This window comes from Eretmochelys imbricata, chromosome 9 (assembly GCF_965152235.1).
Source record: "Eretmochelys imbricata isolate rEreImb1 chromosome 9, rEreImb1.hap1, whole genome shotgun sequence".
Classification (NCBI taxonomy): Eukaryota; Metazoa; Chordata; order Testudines; family Cheloniidae; genus Eretmochelys; species Eretmochelys imbricata.
Window position 1 is genome coordinate 76,352,452 of NC_135580.1, and position 12,502 is coordinate 76,364,953.

Genomic DNA, 12,502 nt, shown 5'->3' on the forward strand with positions numbered 1-12,502 from the left:
TTCCTGGGGTACAGTACTTGGAGCTGGGCGGGGGGGCGGAGAGCAGATTTGGCTGGTGCCTTTCTCTGTGTGATTCATGAGTGGCTCTGGGATCATTCATGCAATATAGCTGGGTGTGGGGCTCCACATGCTGTTGTGCTGAGTGATCACAGCGCCTGGTCACTAGCAAGGCATTGTGAGAGACGGCCCAGGCTGGAGAGAGTTAAGGGGGCACAGTGGTCCCACAGTCCCAGGCTGCACCCTGGGGCGATCCCTTCTTTTTTGTTTACTAGTGCTGTATCTTAATTAGATTCAGCTCAGGGTTGTGCTGACATTTACTGAGTGCCTCAAGAGGAGCTATCTACCCTCAATTCCCATTGCATTGTGTGGTGAGGGATTCTGCCCCTACAGGAGATATTGAGCAGTTCACAGCATCAGCCCTGTAAAATATAGAATCAGGATCCAGCCTCTCTGCTGGGCTCTGCTTCTCTATACTATAGGGCTGGCCTATGCAATCTGGTGCACACCACTCTTTAAACAGATACAAGCTTGTTCCGTCTCCACATTCAGGGCCCTCTGCCATGACTATGGATACACTCTCACTGTGTTTCTGTTTGCACCATTGGCAATGCTAGCTGGGAACATTGCTCAGTAGTGCCAAAGACAAATGTTCAAAAAAATCATCAATGAGGCCCCAAAATCATGAGATTGGTTTAAGACTCATGCTATATTTTTAAAATAACACATTTTGTGTTCTCTTTATGTGCCTCTTGGTTTCTGAGCATTTAGCATGCACACAGATCATATTTTAAAGCTTTTCTCTGAAACTACATGGGCTGGAAACTTATTTACAAGAGAATCTCAGTGTTTTAACATGACTTCAAGAGCTAGGGCTTTAAGTAAAATGTCAAATCTCATTAGACTTGCAACAAAATCATGAGAGTTGGCAATGCTGGTTCGTACAGCTCCCCATTGCAACTGCACCTGGTCTCTAGAAGGGTAAACAAGTTATGGAGAAGGCTCTGTGGTCCCTCTTCCTTATTCCCCTTTGCACACATAATCTGTCCTTTAATGTTCATCTAGTAAATAACCATCTCAGCATCTGCCATTCCCCAGAAGTCCTATGGGCCACCACAGCTACAATTCTGAACAGAAGAGGCTATGGAGTGTCCAAGGCCTTGTCTAGACGACAAAAAAGGTGCTTTTTTCAATGGAGTGTACTCAGTTGAGCTAATTCAACTCAACTGAAACCCCCACTTAACCCATGTAGACATCTTTAGCTTGATTTTTAGCAGATTAAATTATAGTCTAAGCAGGACTCTAAGGCTGTCTTCATCACTAAAAGAGGTATGTTTTTACACGGAGGTAACTGACTTGAGTTTGCAACCTTAATGTAAAATCCTAGCAGAGACAATGAACGGGTGATTTTCACCTCAGTGTAGGTAGCTGAGGTTCAATACTATGCCCTCTACCTGGGGTTGACCTCAACTAGCTACACTGAGGTAAAAACTACCTGTGTGTTGTCTCCGCTAGCATTTTACATTGATAGAGCTATCTTGACATAAGGCACACATTTTTCCAGGGAAAACATAGCCTAAGACATAGCTTGCCAAAACTGAGCTAAAGGTTTTAAGCTGTGCCTACAGTGACGTTAACTGGGGCTTTTAATGGACTTAACTATCTTAAATGAGCTAACTCAGTGGGGGTTAAAAAAACAATCTTTTTTCCCTAGTCTAGACAAGGCTTGAGTAGTTCATGGTGAATCCTTCTGAAGAGCAGAGTTGCTTGAAAGCATTTTTTTTTTTAAATTTCTCAATAAACTGACCTCTCTGCTGAACAAGTGCAGCCTAGTATCTATAATTTTCTAGAGCTTCTGCAGCTTAGAATTTTTTGGACTTAGTGTTTAAGTTGAAGTTTAATTCACTCTTGTTCCTGAATAAATTGTCATTTGGAAGGTTGTATTTTTGCTATTAATTCAAGCAAAAATGGAAACCTTCCCAACAACCCAGAACATTAATAGGATTTTCAAGAATGTCAAACATTTTAACTTATCAGAAATTATTCCTTTTCTGTTGGAATACATGGAAACAATTGTGTTAATCAAGACGCAAACCATGCTACTATTTTCAATAGAAAACATTAATTTAATGATTTAAAAATGTATTCACAGATATACCAGATATTCTAAATGTACCTTGGGTAAGAGTTCTTTAGGGCAAGGATTGTCTAAAAGCAGAGACATAAGCATGAGGTACATTTTCATAGCTGCATCAACGTCAAGGTGGAAACGGCCTGCAGGAGTGGGGGACTGTAGGTTGTAGCTGTTTTGTAACTGTTCAGTGGCTGGAATTCCCGTGATGGTCAATGGTATTTCAATACATAGATCAGCTGCTAGGAGTGTCTTTTTAAGGAAGATAAATTATGGGATGTAACAGGTGACCCAAGAAGTGTGAGAGAATTTTGCATGGGGAGGTTGTAGTGATTGGGATGAATGACATTAAAAAAAAAAAAAGTTAAAATGTCTTTCTGTGCTGGATACCTTGGACATAATGGCCAGGGACATTATTCAGTACATATTTCTGGGCTTCATGTGCTCTCCATATGAGCTTTGGACTGCACCTATGTAGAACAAACTGTCTTGAGTTTCAAAAGGTTTATTGTAGTAAAAGCCCCTCTGGTTCAGTTGGAGGAGTTTCCATGTATTTATTTGACCAGAGTTTTGGAAGAGACCGAAATTTAAAATGTGAAAAGGGCTTTTGTGTTGTAATATCATCGCTGTTATCTTGGAAAGATGAGTCACTCTCTTTGTCCATGAGACAACTCCTGAGGGCAAAGCCACTACATCGCAATAATTTGTTCTGAAACTCTGATGTGATAAAGTAGTAGAGGATTGGATCCAGACAACAGTTCAAACTTGCAAGACATAAAGAAACTGGATGGAAATGAAGAGTACTTCTGCGTATGGAGCAGTTTGTAATAACATTCTGTTTCACCATCATAAATAAAGGAAAGTTTATATGATATGGTGTAAAACATATGAAGAATACAGCTGCACACATCAGAATCATCCGTAAAGCTTTCTCTTTCTCACTTCTCTGTTGCAAGGGCACTTGACATTCCTGTAGAGATTGTCTCATTTTCCAAGTGCAATATGCAATAATAACTAGGGGGACCACAAACCCTAATAATTCAGCTATTGTTACCGAAGTAATAGAAGCTCCCATAGTCATTTGCTTCACTTCAAGATCTGCAAAGCAGGTGTTTGTATTGTTGGATAAGGTAGGACTTCTCAGGATTGGAACTGGTGAGCAAGCAGCCCCAACAATGATCCACACAACAGCACTAATGGTGACATCATACCTACACTTCCAGTCTTTTGCTTTGAATGGATGGAGGAGGAAAAGGTACCTTTGAATACTTATGCAGGTAAGGAAACAAATGCTTGCGTACATGTTGAGATACTTCAGGTAGAAACATAACTGGCATAGGAAACTCCCAAAAGGCCACATATGGTTTATATAATAATATATTCGTAGCGGTAACGAGAGAACGTGAGCAAGATCAGCTACAGCCAAATTAATCATAAAAATAACAGCTTTGTTTTTCTTACTGATGAAGCGACATAAAACCCATAATGCAACACTGTTTGCCAGAAGACCAGGTATGAATATTATGGTGTAAGTGGTTGCGTATAGGGAGGATTGAAATCCCATATGAGGATCGGTGCAGTTTCCTGAAGATCTGTTTTTCGGCATCTTGAATGTATCTGCACATTCATTTAGGAGATGATGGGATGGAAGAAAGATTTCTGTAGAGTAAAAACAAAGACAGTAAAGGCAAAAACTGTTCAGTGTTTATTAATATTGATGTTTGTATTTTCTAATTCAGACAAATACATTTAAATAAGACCTTACACATAGTAAATACCTATTGAAAAGGAAGGAATGTAAAGAAAAGCTTTGTTTTTCACTCCATTACAGAAACTGAAATTAAAATGACAAGCAAAGAGGATGCTTTTACCATCAGTAGTAGGGCCATAAAAGAGATTTTGTCACTTGAACAAGCTCCCAATACAGTTATCAATGGGATGACTCTGTAGCCAACCCAACATGAGTAGCTGTTTCTGGAACATCTGCAACCTTGGGTCCTATTCATTCATCAATTCCAGTCATTCAGCAGCCCAAAGTCTTCTGGGATTTGGGTATAGACACACAAGCTATCCAGAAACCCAACTCTGCCAGGGTCCCATAGCCAGCCAGCACTGATCAGAAAGTTGTGCAGGTTGACTAGGAAGGATAAAGAACTGGGCCATCTCTTAGATGTGCTGATCCAGTTCATCATCCACCCAGCCTTGACTTGAGGTAGTCCTATGGAATTCCATCCAGAATGTAAACCTACTCTGACAGTGTCCTAATACCACAGTGATGCTATTAATCAGCTTGTTGCCAGCTGCCAGGCTACTCTTCAGATCTCTAGGTTCTCCATAACATTTGACTTCATTCATTACACACTGTATTCAAATGCCTATCGAATCAGTGCCCTCATGCAGACCTACAGACGTCTCCAACAAGAGATTAAATAAATATAGTTTTGAATTAACTGAGACTGTCTGAGCATCTTTAACAACCGGCATAGAGGTCTTGTATTAGATTACCATAAGTAACACAATAAATAGCTTAAATAAGGGACAAGGCTAGCAGACAGCAGACTGTGGAGGAGGTCTGTGATGGAAAGGAGCAGACAGATCCATCAGAGCTCTGGCTCCATATTTAGGACTAGATTTATAAACTAATATCTAACCAAATGTGCGTCAGTTTCTATGTCGGTATTGGAAATGCATTACTACACACATGGCATAATGCAGTCATTATTTTGTAATAACAGAAAATAACATCTAACCATTCCAGACATGATGGGAAAAATATCTCTATTCAATTACCCTAGAAGTTCTCCCAATTTGGGTGACATTCACCCATATGCACCTGCACAAATCTCTATGTGCCACATATGCCCAACATTGAGGGCTTAAATGGTGCAGAGGTACTTATGCAGGCCTTCTTTACTGTGATGAATTTCACCCTTCCTGAGTACCTTTTTGGGGAAACATTTTCTTAGGCAAAGGGATTACTGCTCATGCAGCAGGTTATAAAATGACGCACAGCTAACATCATCATTTAAGATTAAACCATGTAATTTTCACCCTAGCACCAAATGCTGTGAATAAAATTTTTAAACTGACCACAAGGTGTCACAGCTGGATCAGAGTTAATGTCTCTTTTGCTTCTCTCTAAGGCCTGGGTCTACACTGGCGGGGGAGGGAAGGGGGGAGCAATCTGAGTTACACAACTTCAGCTACATGAATAACGTAGCTGAAGTCGACGTACTTAGATCTACTTACCTCAGTGTCTTCACTTCACTGAGGTAGGTCGACTGCTGACAGTCCCCCATCAACTCCACCTGTGCCTCTTACTCCAGTGGAGTACTGGAGTCCACGGGAGAGCGCTTGGCAGTCGATTTATCGCGTCTTCACTAGACACGATAAATCGACCCCTGCTGGATCGCTTGCTCCGGAGGTAAGTGTAGACATGAAATCAGGGCCTGATCTTGCAAAATCTTTATCATAGTGCTTGAAAATCAGACTGGCATTGATGACAATGTGTAATGAATGAAGACATGATTTTGCTGTCAATAAGACTGCTCACACTTGTAAGCCCCCTGGCTAGAATTTTCTAAAAAGCTCCTGGTCAGATTTCCAAGAGCTCAGAACCCACAGTTGGGATCAAATTTTCAAAGGAGCTCTGGACCCAGGAGCTCCCACTGAGAAATTTTCAAAGGAGCTCTGGATCCAGGAGCATGATTTTCAGAAGAGCTCAGCACCCCCCATGCACATGCTGAGCTCTTCTGAAGTTCTAGCCACAAATTTTGATTTCTAAATAGGAACTGAGAACTCTGGCCCCAGTTGTGTGTGCTGAGCCCTCCTGACAGTACCAGCCTACGTTTAGTAGTGTTTGCAGTATGATGCCCTTACCTTTTACTCACAGACGCATAGACTTTAAGGCCAGAAAGGACCATTGTGATAGTCTAATCTGACCTCATGCACATTGCAAGCCACAAAACTCGCCCACCCACTCATGGAATAGACCCATAACCTCTGGCTGAGTTACTGAAGTCGTCATATCAAGATTTAAAGACCTCTCATTACAGAGAATCCATCATTTACTTGCTAGTTTAAACCAGCAAGTGACCCGTGCCCCATGCTGCAGAGAAACGTGGGGGGGAAGAACAGGGTTTCTGCTAATCTGAGCCAGGGAGAAATTCCTTCCCGACCCTAAATATAGCAATCAGTTGCACTCTGAGCATGTGGGCAAGATCCAGCAGCCAGACACCTGGGAGAGAATTCTCTGTAGTAACTCAGAGCCCTCCCCGTCTAGTGCCCCATCCCCAGCTATTAGGGATTTTTGCTATTAGTAGTTGCAGATGGGCCACACTCCATTGTAGGCAGTCCCATCACACCATCGGCTCCATAAACTTATCAAGCTCGGTCAGGTTTTTGCCCCTACCATTCCCCTTGGAAGGCTGTTCCAGAACTTCACTCCTCTGATGATTGGAAACCTTTGTCTAATTTCATGCCTAAACTTATTGAGGGCTGGTTTATATCCATTTGTTCTTGTGTCAACATTGGTGCTTAACTTAAATAACTTCTTTCCCTCCCTGGTATTTATCCCTCTGATGTATTTATAGAGACCAATCATCTCTCTCCTCAGCCTTTGTTTGGTTAGGCTAAACAAGCCAAGCTGCCTGAGTCGCCTCTCAGAAGGTAGAGTTTCCATTCCTCTGATTATCCTAACAGCCCTTCTCTGTACCTGTTCAAGTTTGAATTAATCTTTCTTAAACATGAGAGACAGTATTCCTGATGAGGTCTCACCAGTGTCTTGTATAATGGCAATAACACTTCCTTATCTCTTCTGGAAATACCTTGCCTGATATATCCTAGGATTGTATTAGCTCTTTTTTCACAGCCGTATCATATTGATAGTCATCCTGTGATCAACCAATATGCCCAGGTCTTTCTCCTCCTGTGTCTTTTCCAGCTGATACATCCCCAGTTTACAGCAAAAAAATTTACTGTTAGTCCTTGTACTTTGTACTATTATATGTCATCCCATTTCTATTACTCCAGTTTTCAAGGTTGCCCAGATCTTCTTTTATGATATTCTGGTCCTCCTCCACGTTGGCAATACCTCCCAACTTTTTGTCATCTGCAAATTTTATTAGCACACTCCTACTTGTTGTGCCAAGGTCATGAATGAAAAAGTTAAATAAGATTGGTCCCAAGACTGATCCCTGACGAACTGCACTAGTAACAGCATTACAGTTCATCTTTCATATGACCCGTTGTAGACTCCCCTTTAACCAGCTCCTTACCCACCTTTCAGCTCTTATATTAATCCCCATCTTCTCCAATGAAACTAATAATTTCCCATGTGGAACTGTATGAAATGCCTTACTGAAATGCAGGTAGATTAGATCCACTGCATTTTCTTTGTCTAAAATATCCGTTATCATCTCAAAAAAAAAAAATCAAGTTAGTCTGGCATGATCTATCTTTTGTAAAACCATGTTGTATTTTTTTCCAATTATCAATTAACTCTGTCTTTAAATACTTTCTCTTTCAAAATTTGTTCCAAGCCTGTGCATACAAATGATGTCAAATTAATGGGCCTGTAGTTTTTTGGATCTTTTTGTTCACTTTCTTAAAAATAGGTACTTTATTAGCAATTTTCCAGTCATAGGGTATGACCCCGAGTTTATAGATCTATTAAAAATCCTTTCTATTGGGTTTGCAATTGCATGTGCCAGTTCCTTTAATATTCCTGGATGGAGATTATCTGTACCCTCCAATTTGGTCCCATGAAGGTTTTTGAGTTTGACTCCATATAGATGGGGTAATTTCTACTTCCATATCCTTCCTTCCATTACCTACCCTGCTGCTGCCCCTAAGCTTCTCATTACTCTTATTAAAAACTGGGGCAAAATATTTGTTCAGGGTTTTTGGGCCATGCTTAGATTATCTTTAATCTCTGCCCCGAATACTGGGCTCAGCTTTAAATACTGGAGAGTTTTTCGCCTGGGGTGACTAAGGGCTTGATTTTTTTTTTCCAGAGGTTCTAAATATCCACAGCTTCCATTATCTTCAGCTGTAGTTGTGGGTACTTTGCACTTCTGAGAATATAACCCAGAGTAACTTTACTCCAATCTCTGCAGAATTTTGCTGATTCCTTAAAATAAGCATAGGGAAATTTAGATATTACTGCAAATGCAAACGTAACCATTATCTGAAGCAAAACTGGCATGTTTCTAAGGGTGACCAATGTAGTTAGGAGGAAGTAATGCTGACTATACTTAGCAAGGGCGCCAATATCATGTTGCCCGGAGCTATGACAACAGGGTCTTACAGTATTAATAAACAACCACATGCATCTGATGAAGTGAGCTGTAGCTCACGAAAGCTTATGCTCAAATATATTGGTTAGTCTCTACGATGCCACAAGTACTCCTTTTCTTTTCACAACAAAAAACACTGTCAAGGTATTTGTCATCATTTTTTGAAGTTCCTACTGATTCCACTTTCCAATTTTCGAGAGTTTACTCTTCTCTCCTGGCATTCTTTCAAAAATGCACTAAAGCATGTTCAAGATTGAAAGAAAAAAATGCTCATGTAGATAAATATACATGAACTTTGCTCATGTGGGGAAAGTAGGTCAAGTTTTGACCATTAACTTTGGCAAAGTAGATGTTAGTGTGGGCTAGCGTGCTTGTGTTTTTCAAAATCAAAAATGTATATTTTAAAATATACAGATGTCCTTGGAAAAGCTGTGTGTAGCTTCATGTGAATGGTTCTGATAGTGAACAAAGTAATTGCTGCTGAAGCTCCTCAGTGGAGACTGCATGGGTTAAGCTGTCCTTGATGTGCTTGTCTGCATTAGGCTATTGGTCATCTACTTCTTTTATTCCTCATGGATCCTGCCACGGGGTCTGTGCTGGCAGTAGCTATGAGGGTGGTGACCCCACAAAAGCTATGAGGAAGGTGACCCCTTATGCTTGGGGCTGTTGCTGTTAATGGTCTCAGAGCACTTGAGGTATTTGCTGTCACCAAGGTTACTGGCTTATCTCACCAGTCCCCTCTGTAGCCACATCCATCTTGTTCCTTGTTTTCAGGACTGCTCACCTCCAAGAAGGGTGAGTGGGGCAGGCGGTGAGTCTGGAACAGCGAGCAGTATGGCACTGGCCAGAGGGAGGATCTAGGGCACTCAAGCAAACTCTCAAAATGTAACCCTACAGGGCCTGCTATCAGGGCATAGTCAGTGGAGGCCCTTAACTGTGGAATTCACTTTCCAAGTTGTCCAGCAGAGCCGATGTTCAGTGACTTGGCATGTCCATCTCTTTTCTCAACCTCGCAGCTGAGAATGTGTTTGGGCTGGCTTTGCATTTTTTGTACGGGAGGCTGTATTTCAATCTTTAACTAGGTACATGTGTAATTGGGCATATTTTTTTTACATTAAAAATTGATAAATACACTAAATTAAACCTTATTCCAGACAGACCAGTGAACAGTCATAAATTGCTAGCACCTTTTCCTGGCTACTGTCAGTACCGTATCATTACTTTACTTCTGATTTACAGCAGGTGAAGTCAGTATCAGGCCCCTTGAGCTCTAGGGCTCAACTGTCCTCTTTAAAAGTCTCCACCATCCCCAACTCCCTGATGGACACATGAAATGTAGTGTCTTTCTGGGTAGTGGTCTTCCCAAGACAGAGTTCAATATTGATGAACTAATTAACTCCATCTCACACCAGGCATGAAGGCTGCCTGAAGACTCAATTAATGTTAATTAAACCCTTGTTGTACTGGTAAAAACTGCTTTTTGAATCCAGGGAAGCCATTTCTCTGCCTGATGGCAAGTAATTGTGAAGCCTTGGCCCTGTATTTCTGAGGAAGATATGGAGGGGAAACTGCTAGGTGGTTCATGGAGAAATCAGATATTCGTATCTAACTTAACACTTTTTGAAGGCCCCACTTCCTTTGAGGCTAGTATGATGTCCTATAGTATCATTTTGGGTGTGGCTTTCTGTGAAAGGGTGTACAGACTTTTTGGTGCTTCTTGGGGAGGCCCCCAAATCCTAACACACCTGACCTCCATGTTGTCCTCATAAGGAGGCCCTGCCAAGCTAACCAATGACATCGGGCTTGGGGGAAAATTTGTATCAAGGGCTTAGAGGCAGCTCAGGAACCAGCCAGGAGCTAATTAAATGCAGCTGAGATTTTTTTGGCCTCAAGACGTTAAAAAAGGAAACAAAGAGATTGTGCTGACCAGACTCGAACGTGGGGAAAACATATGTGCTACTCTGGCTGGCTTGTACTCGGTTTTTTGTTTTGTAGTCTATTAGTTGTAACACACACATGGAATGAATGCATCTAGAACCTGTTGACAAGCTGCTGTCAATTTGGATTAAATCCAGTTCTCTTCAATAAAATACTCCCTGAAATAAGTGATTTTTATTTTGTGTGTGTTCACAGGTGAACCTCTGGTGAATTTTCTCTCTTGCCTTTCTGTCTCTGGCCCCTTTGACTCTTTCTGAGTGCTGCCCTCATCTACACCTGGGTAAAGACAGTGATGTTATGACCCAGTAATATTTTCTAAGACCTTGGAAAAATATTAATGTGTTGTAGCTTTTAATCATTTAAATATATTTTCCATTTTGGTATTGTTATTGCAGTAGTGCCTAGAGGTCTCAAGCAGGTTCAAGGTACCATTATACTAGATGCTATATAAATGCATACTAACAATCTGTTCCTGTTGTGAAGGGTTTACAGGGTAACTGAAGACTGGAAACAAAAAATGGCATCATTACAATGAATGGGGAGGGAGGATGTAGGTAAAGGTGATAGCAACATGGGTTATACAGAGTAGCCATGTGCTCAATTAGCAGGTTAAGCCAATAATTAAAATACACATAAATGCAAAGAAGCACTAATATATCAGCACTCTAACTTTCTGCTATGTACTTATAATGGTCTTTATTACAGTAGGCATCAATGGAAATTGCCGGAATTATCATTACTCTGACTCACTGTGTGCCCCACCCAGTCCTACATTTCTGTGGTATTGTGCTTAGAATTTCCAAATTCAAAGAGACAGTAAAAATGTCGTCTTTTCATTTTTATTATTATTTGTTTGTTTATGAATTATATAGGGGTAGCCCTAATTCCAGATCCAAACAACCCCAAACTTTGGGGAAACTCAGTTCCAAACCTGAATTTGAACTTTATGGCAAAGGTTCATCTTTAGAATTATAGTCAAATATGGCAGGGGTGGGGAAATGCATCTTTTTAATAAAAATCCACTTGATGACTTAAAATAGTTTTCTAGAGTTTCTGATTTAAGTAGATGAGACTTTCTACAGCTTTTGTTTAAATAGTAATTATCATTAGTTTTTTAACACATGCAACTGAAAGAATATGTGAAACAGAACTGAATGATCTGTTGTAATATCCTATCAATCAACATAATATTTTCTGTAGAACACATTTCAGCTGTTTTCTCATACAGTCTTTCTATCACAGTGCATTGCTTTCTACTTACCCACCCACTCAGAAATAAAACAACAAATTGCTCTTCTATCAAAGGCTGCTGAGGACAGCCTACCAGTACAAGTATTCGTTTGAAGTTTCTCTTGAAAAAAGCATATGATGGTATTGCTGAATATTGTCAGGGCTTGGATTTACAAAAGGAAATGTGCAGCAAAAATAAATCTTACCTCATTCTAACTTCCATTCTTCAAGAAGGAAATATCCACAGCGAAGGGTAGAGAAAAAGCAAAATGGTTTTTATTAACTACTGTTTATGCTGTAGATTCCAACGATAGAGATATTTTTAAAAACTTCTCAGACGGAGAGAGAATTTTCACCCTCTTGTCCTAGTGCTCCGAAATCCACTGACATCTGCAGACTGATGCAGTGACTGAATAACAGGAAATCCTGTATTTTTTTTTCATTTAGCCATCTAACGTGTTTTCAGCTCCTGACAGTAAAATAATTCAGATGATATTATTCTGATGCAACTCAGGCTTTAATTTTGCACGAAATTGGAGTTTCTGCTATGTTCTATGAATGCCCTCAGTCGAGCTATACTTTACTTTTGCCTGTGACGTTTTGTCATTGTAGACTCCTTCTGTTTGTTAAAACTGTGCACGCACAAAAATCTGGCTCGTGAGCAAATACTAAAATATAACTGAAAAATATATAGATCTAAGAGTAGCAGCCATGTTAGTCTGTATTCGCAAAAAGAAAAGGAGGACTTGTGGCACCTTAGAGACTAACAAATTTATTTGAGCATAAGCTTTTGTGAGCTACAGCTCACTTCATCAGATGCATTCAGTGGAAAATACAGTGGGGCGATTTATATACGTAGAGAACATGAAACAATGGGTGTTACCATACACACTGTAACCAGAGTGATCAC

The 12,502-nt window shown here is 40.5% G+C and overlaps 1 protein-coding gene across 2 annotated transcripts; it reads right to left on the reverse strand.

The window, feature by feature from the left end:
• Window positions 1-2,119: 2,119 nt before the first annotated feature.
• LOC144270063 (putative P2Y purinoceptor 10) lies at window positions 2,120-11,962 on the reverse strand. Of its 2 annotated transcripts, none has more exons than XM_077826261.1 (2): window positions 11,799-11,962; window positions 2,120-3,787 (listed from the first exon to the last, which is right to left on the reverse strand). In XM_077826261.1, exon 2 carries the CDS (start codon window positions 3,732-3,734, stop codon window positions 2,634-2,636), a length of 1,101 nt encoding a protein of 366 aa, XP_077682387.1. In that variant the 5' UTR covers window positions 3,735-3,787; window positions 11,799-11,962; the 3' UTR covers window positions 2,120-2,633. The 2 variants fall into 2 exon arrangements, with proteins under 2 accessions (XP_077682387.1, XP_077682388.1); XM_077826262.1 differs by lacking the exon at window positions 11,799-11,962 and adding an exon at window positions 7,409-7,535.
• Window positions 11,963-12,502: the final 540 nt, after the last annotated feature.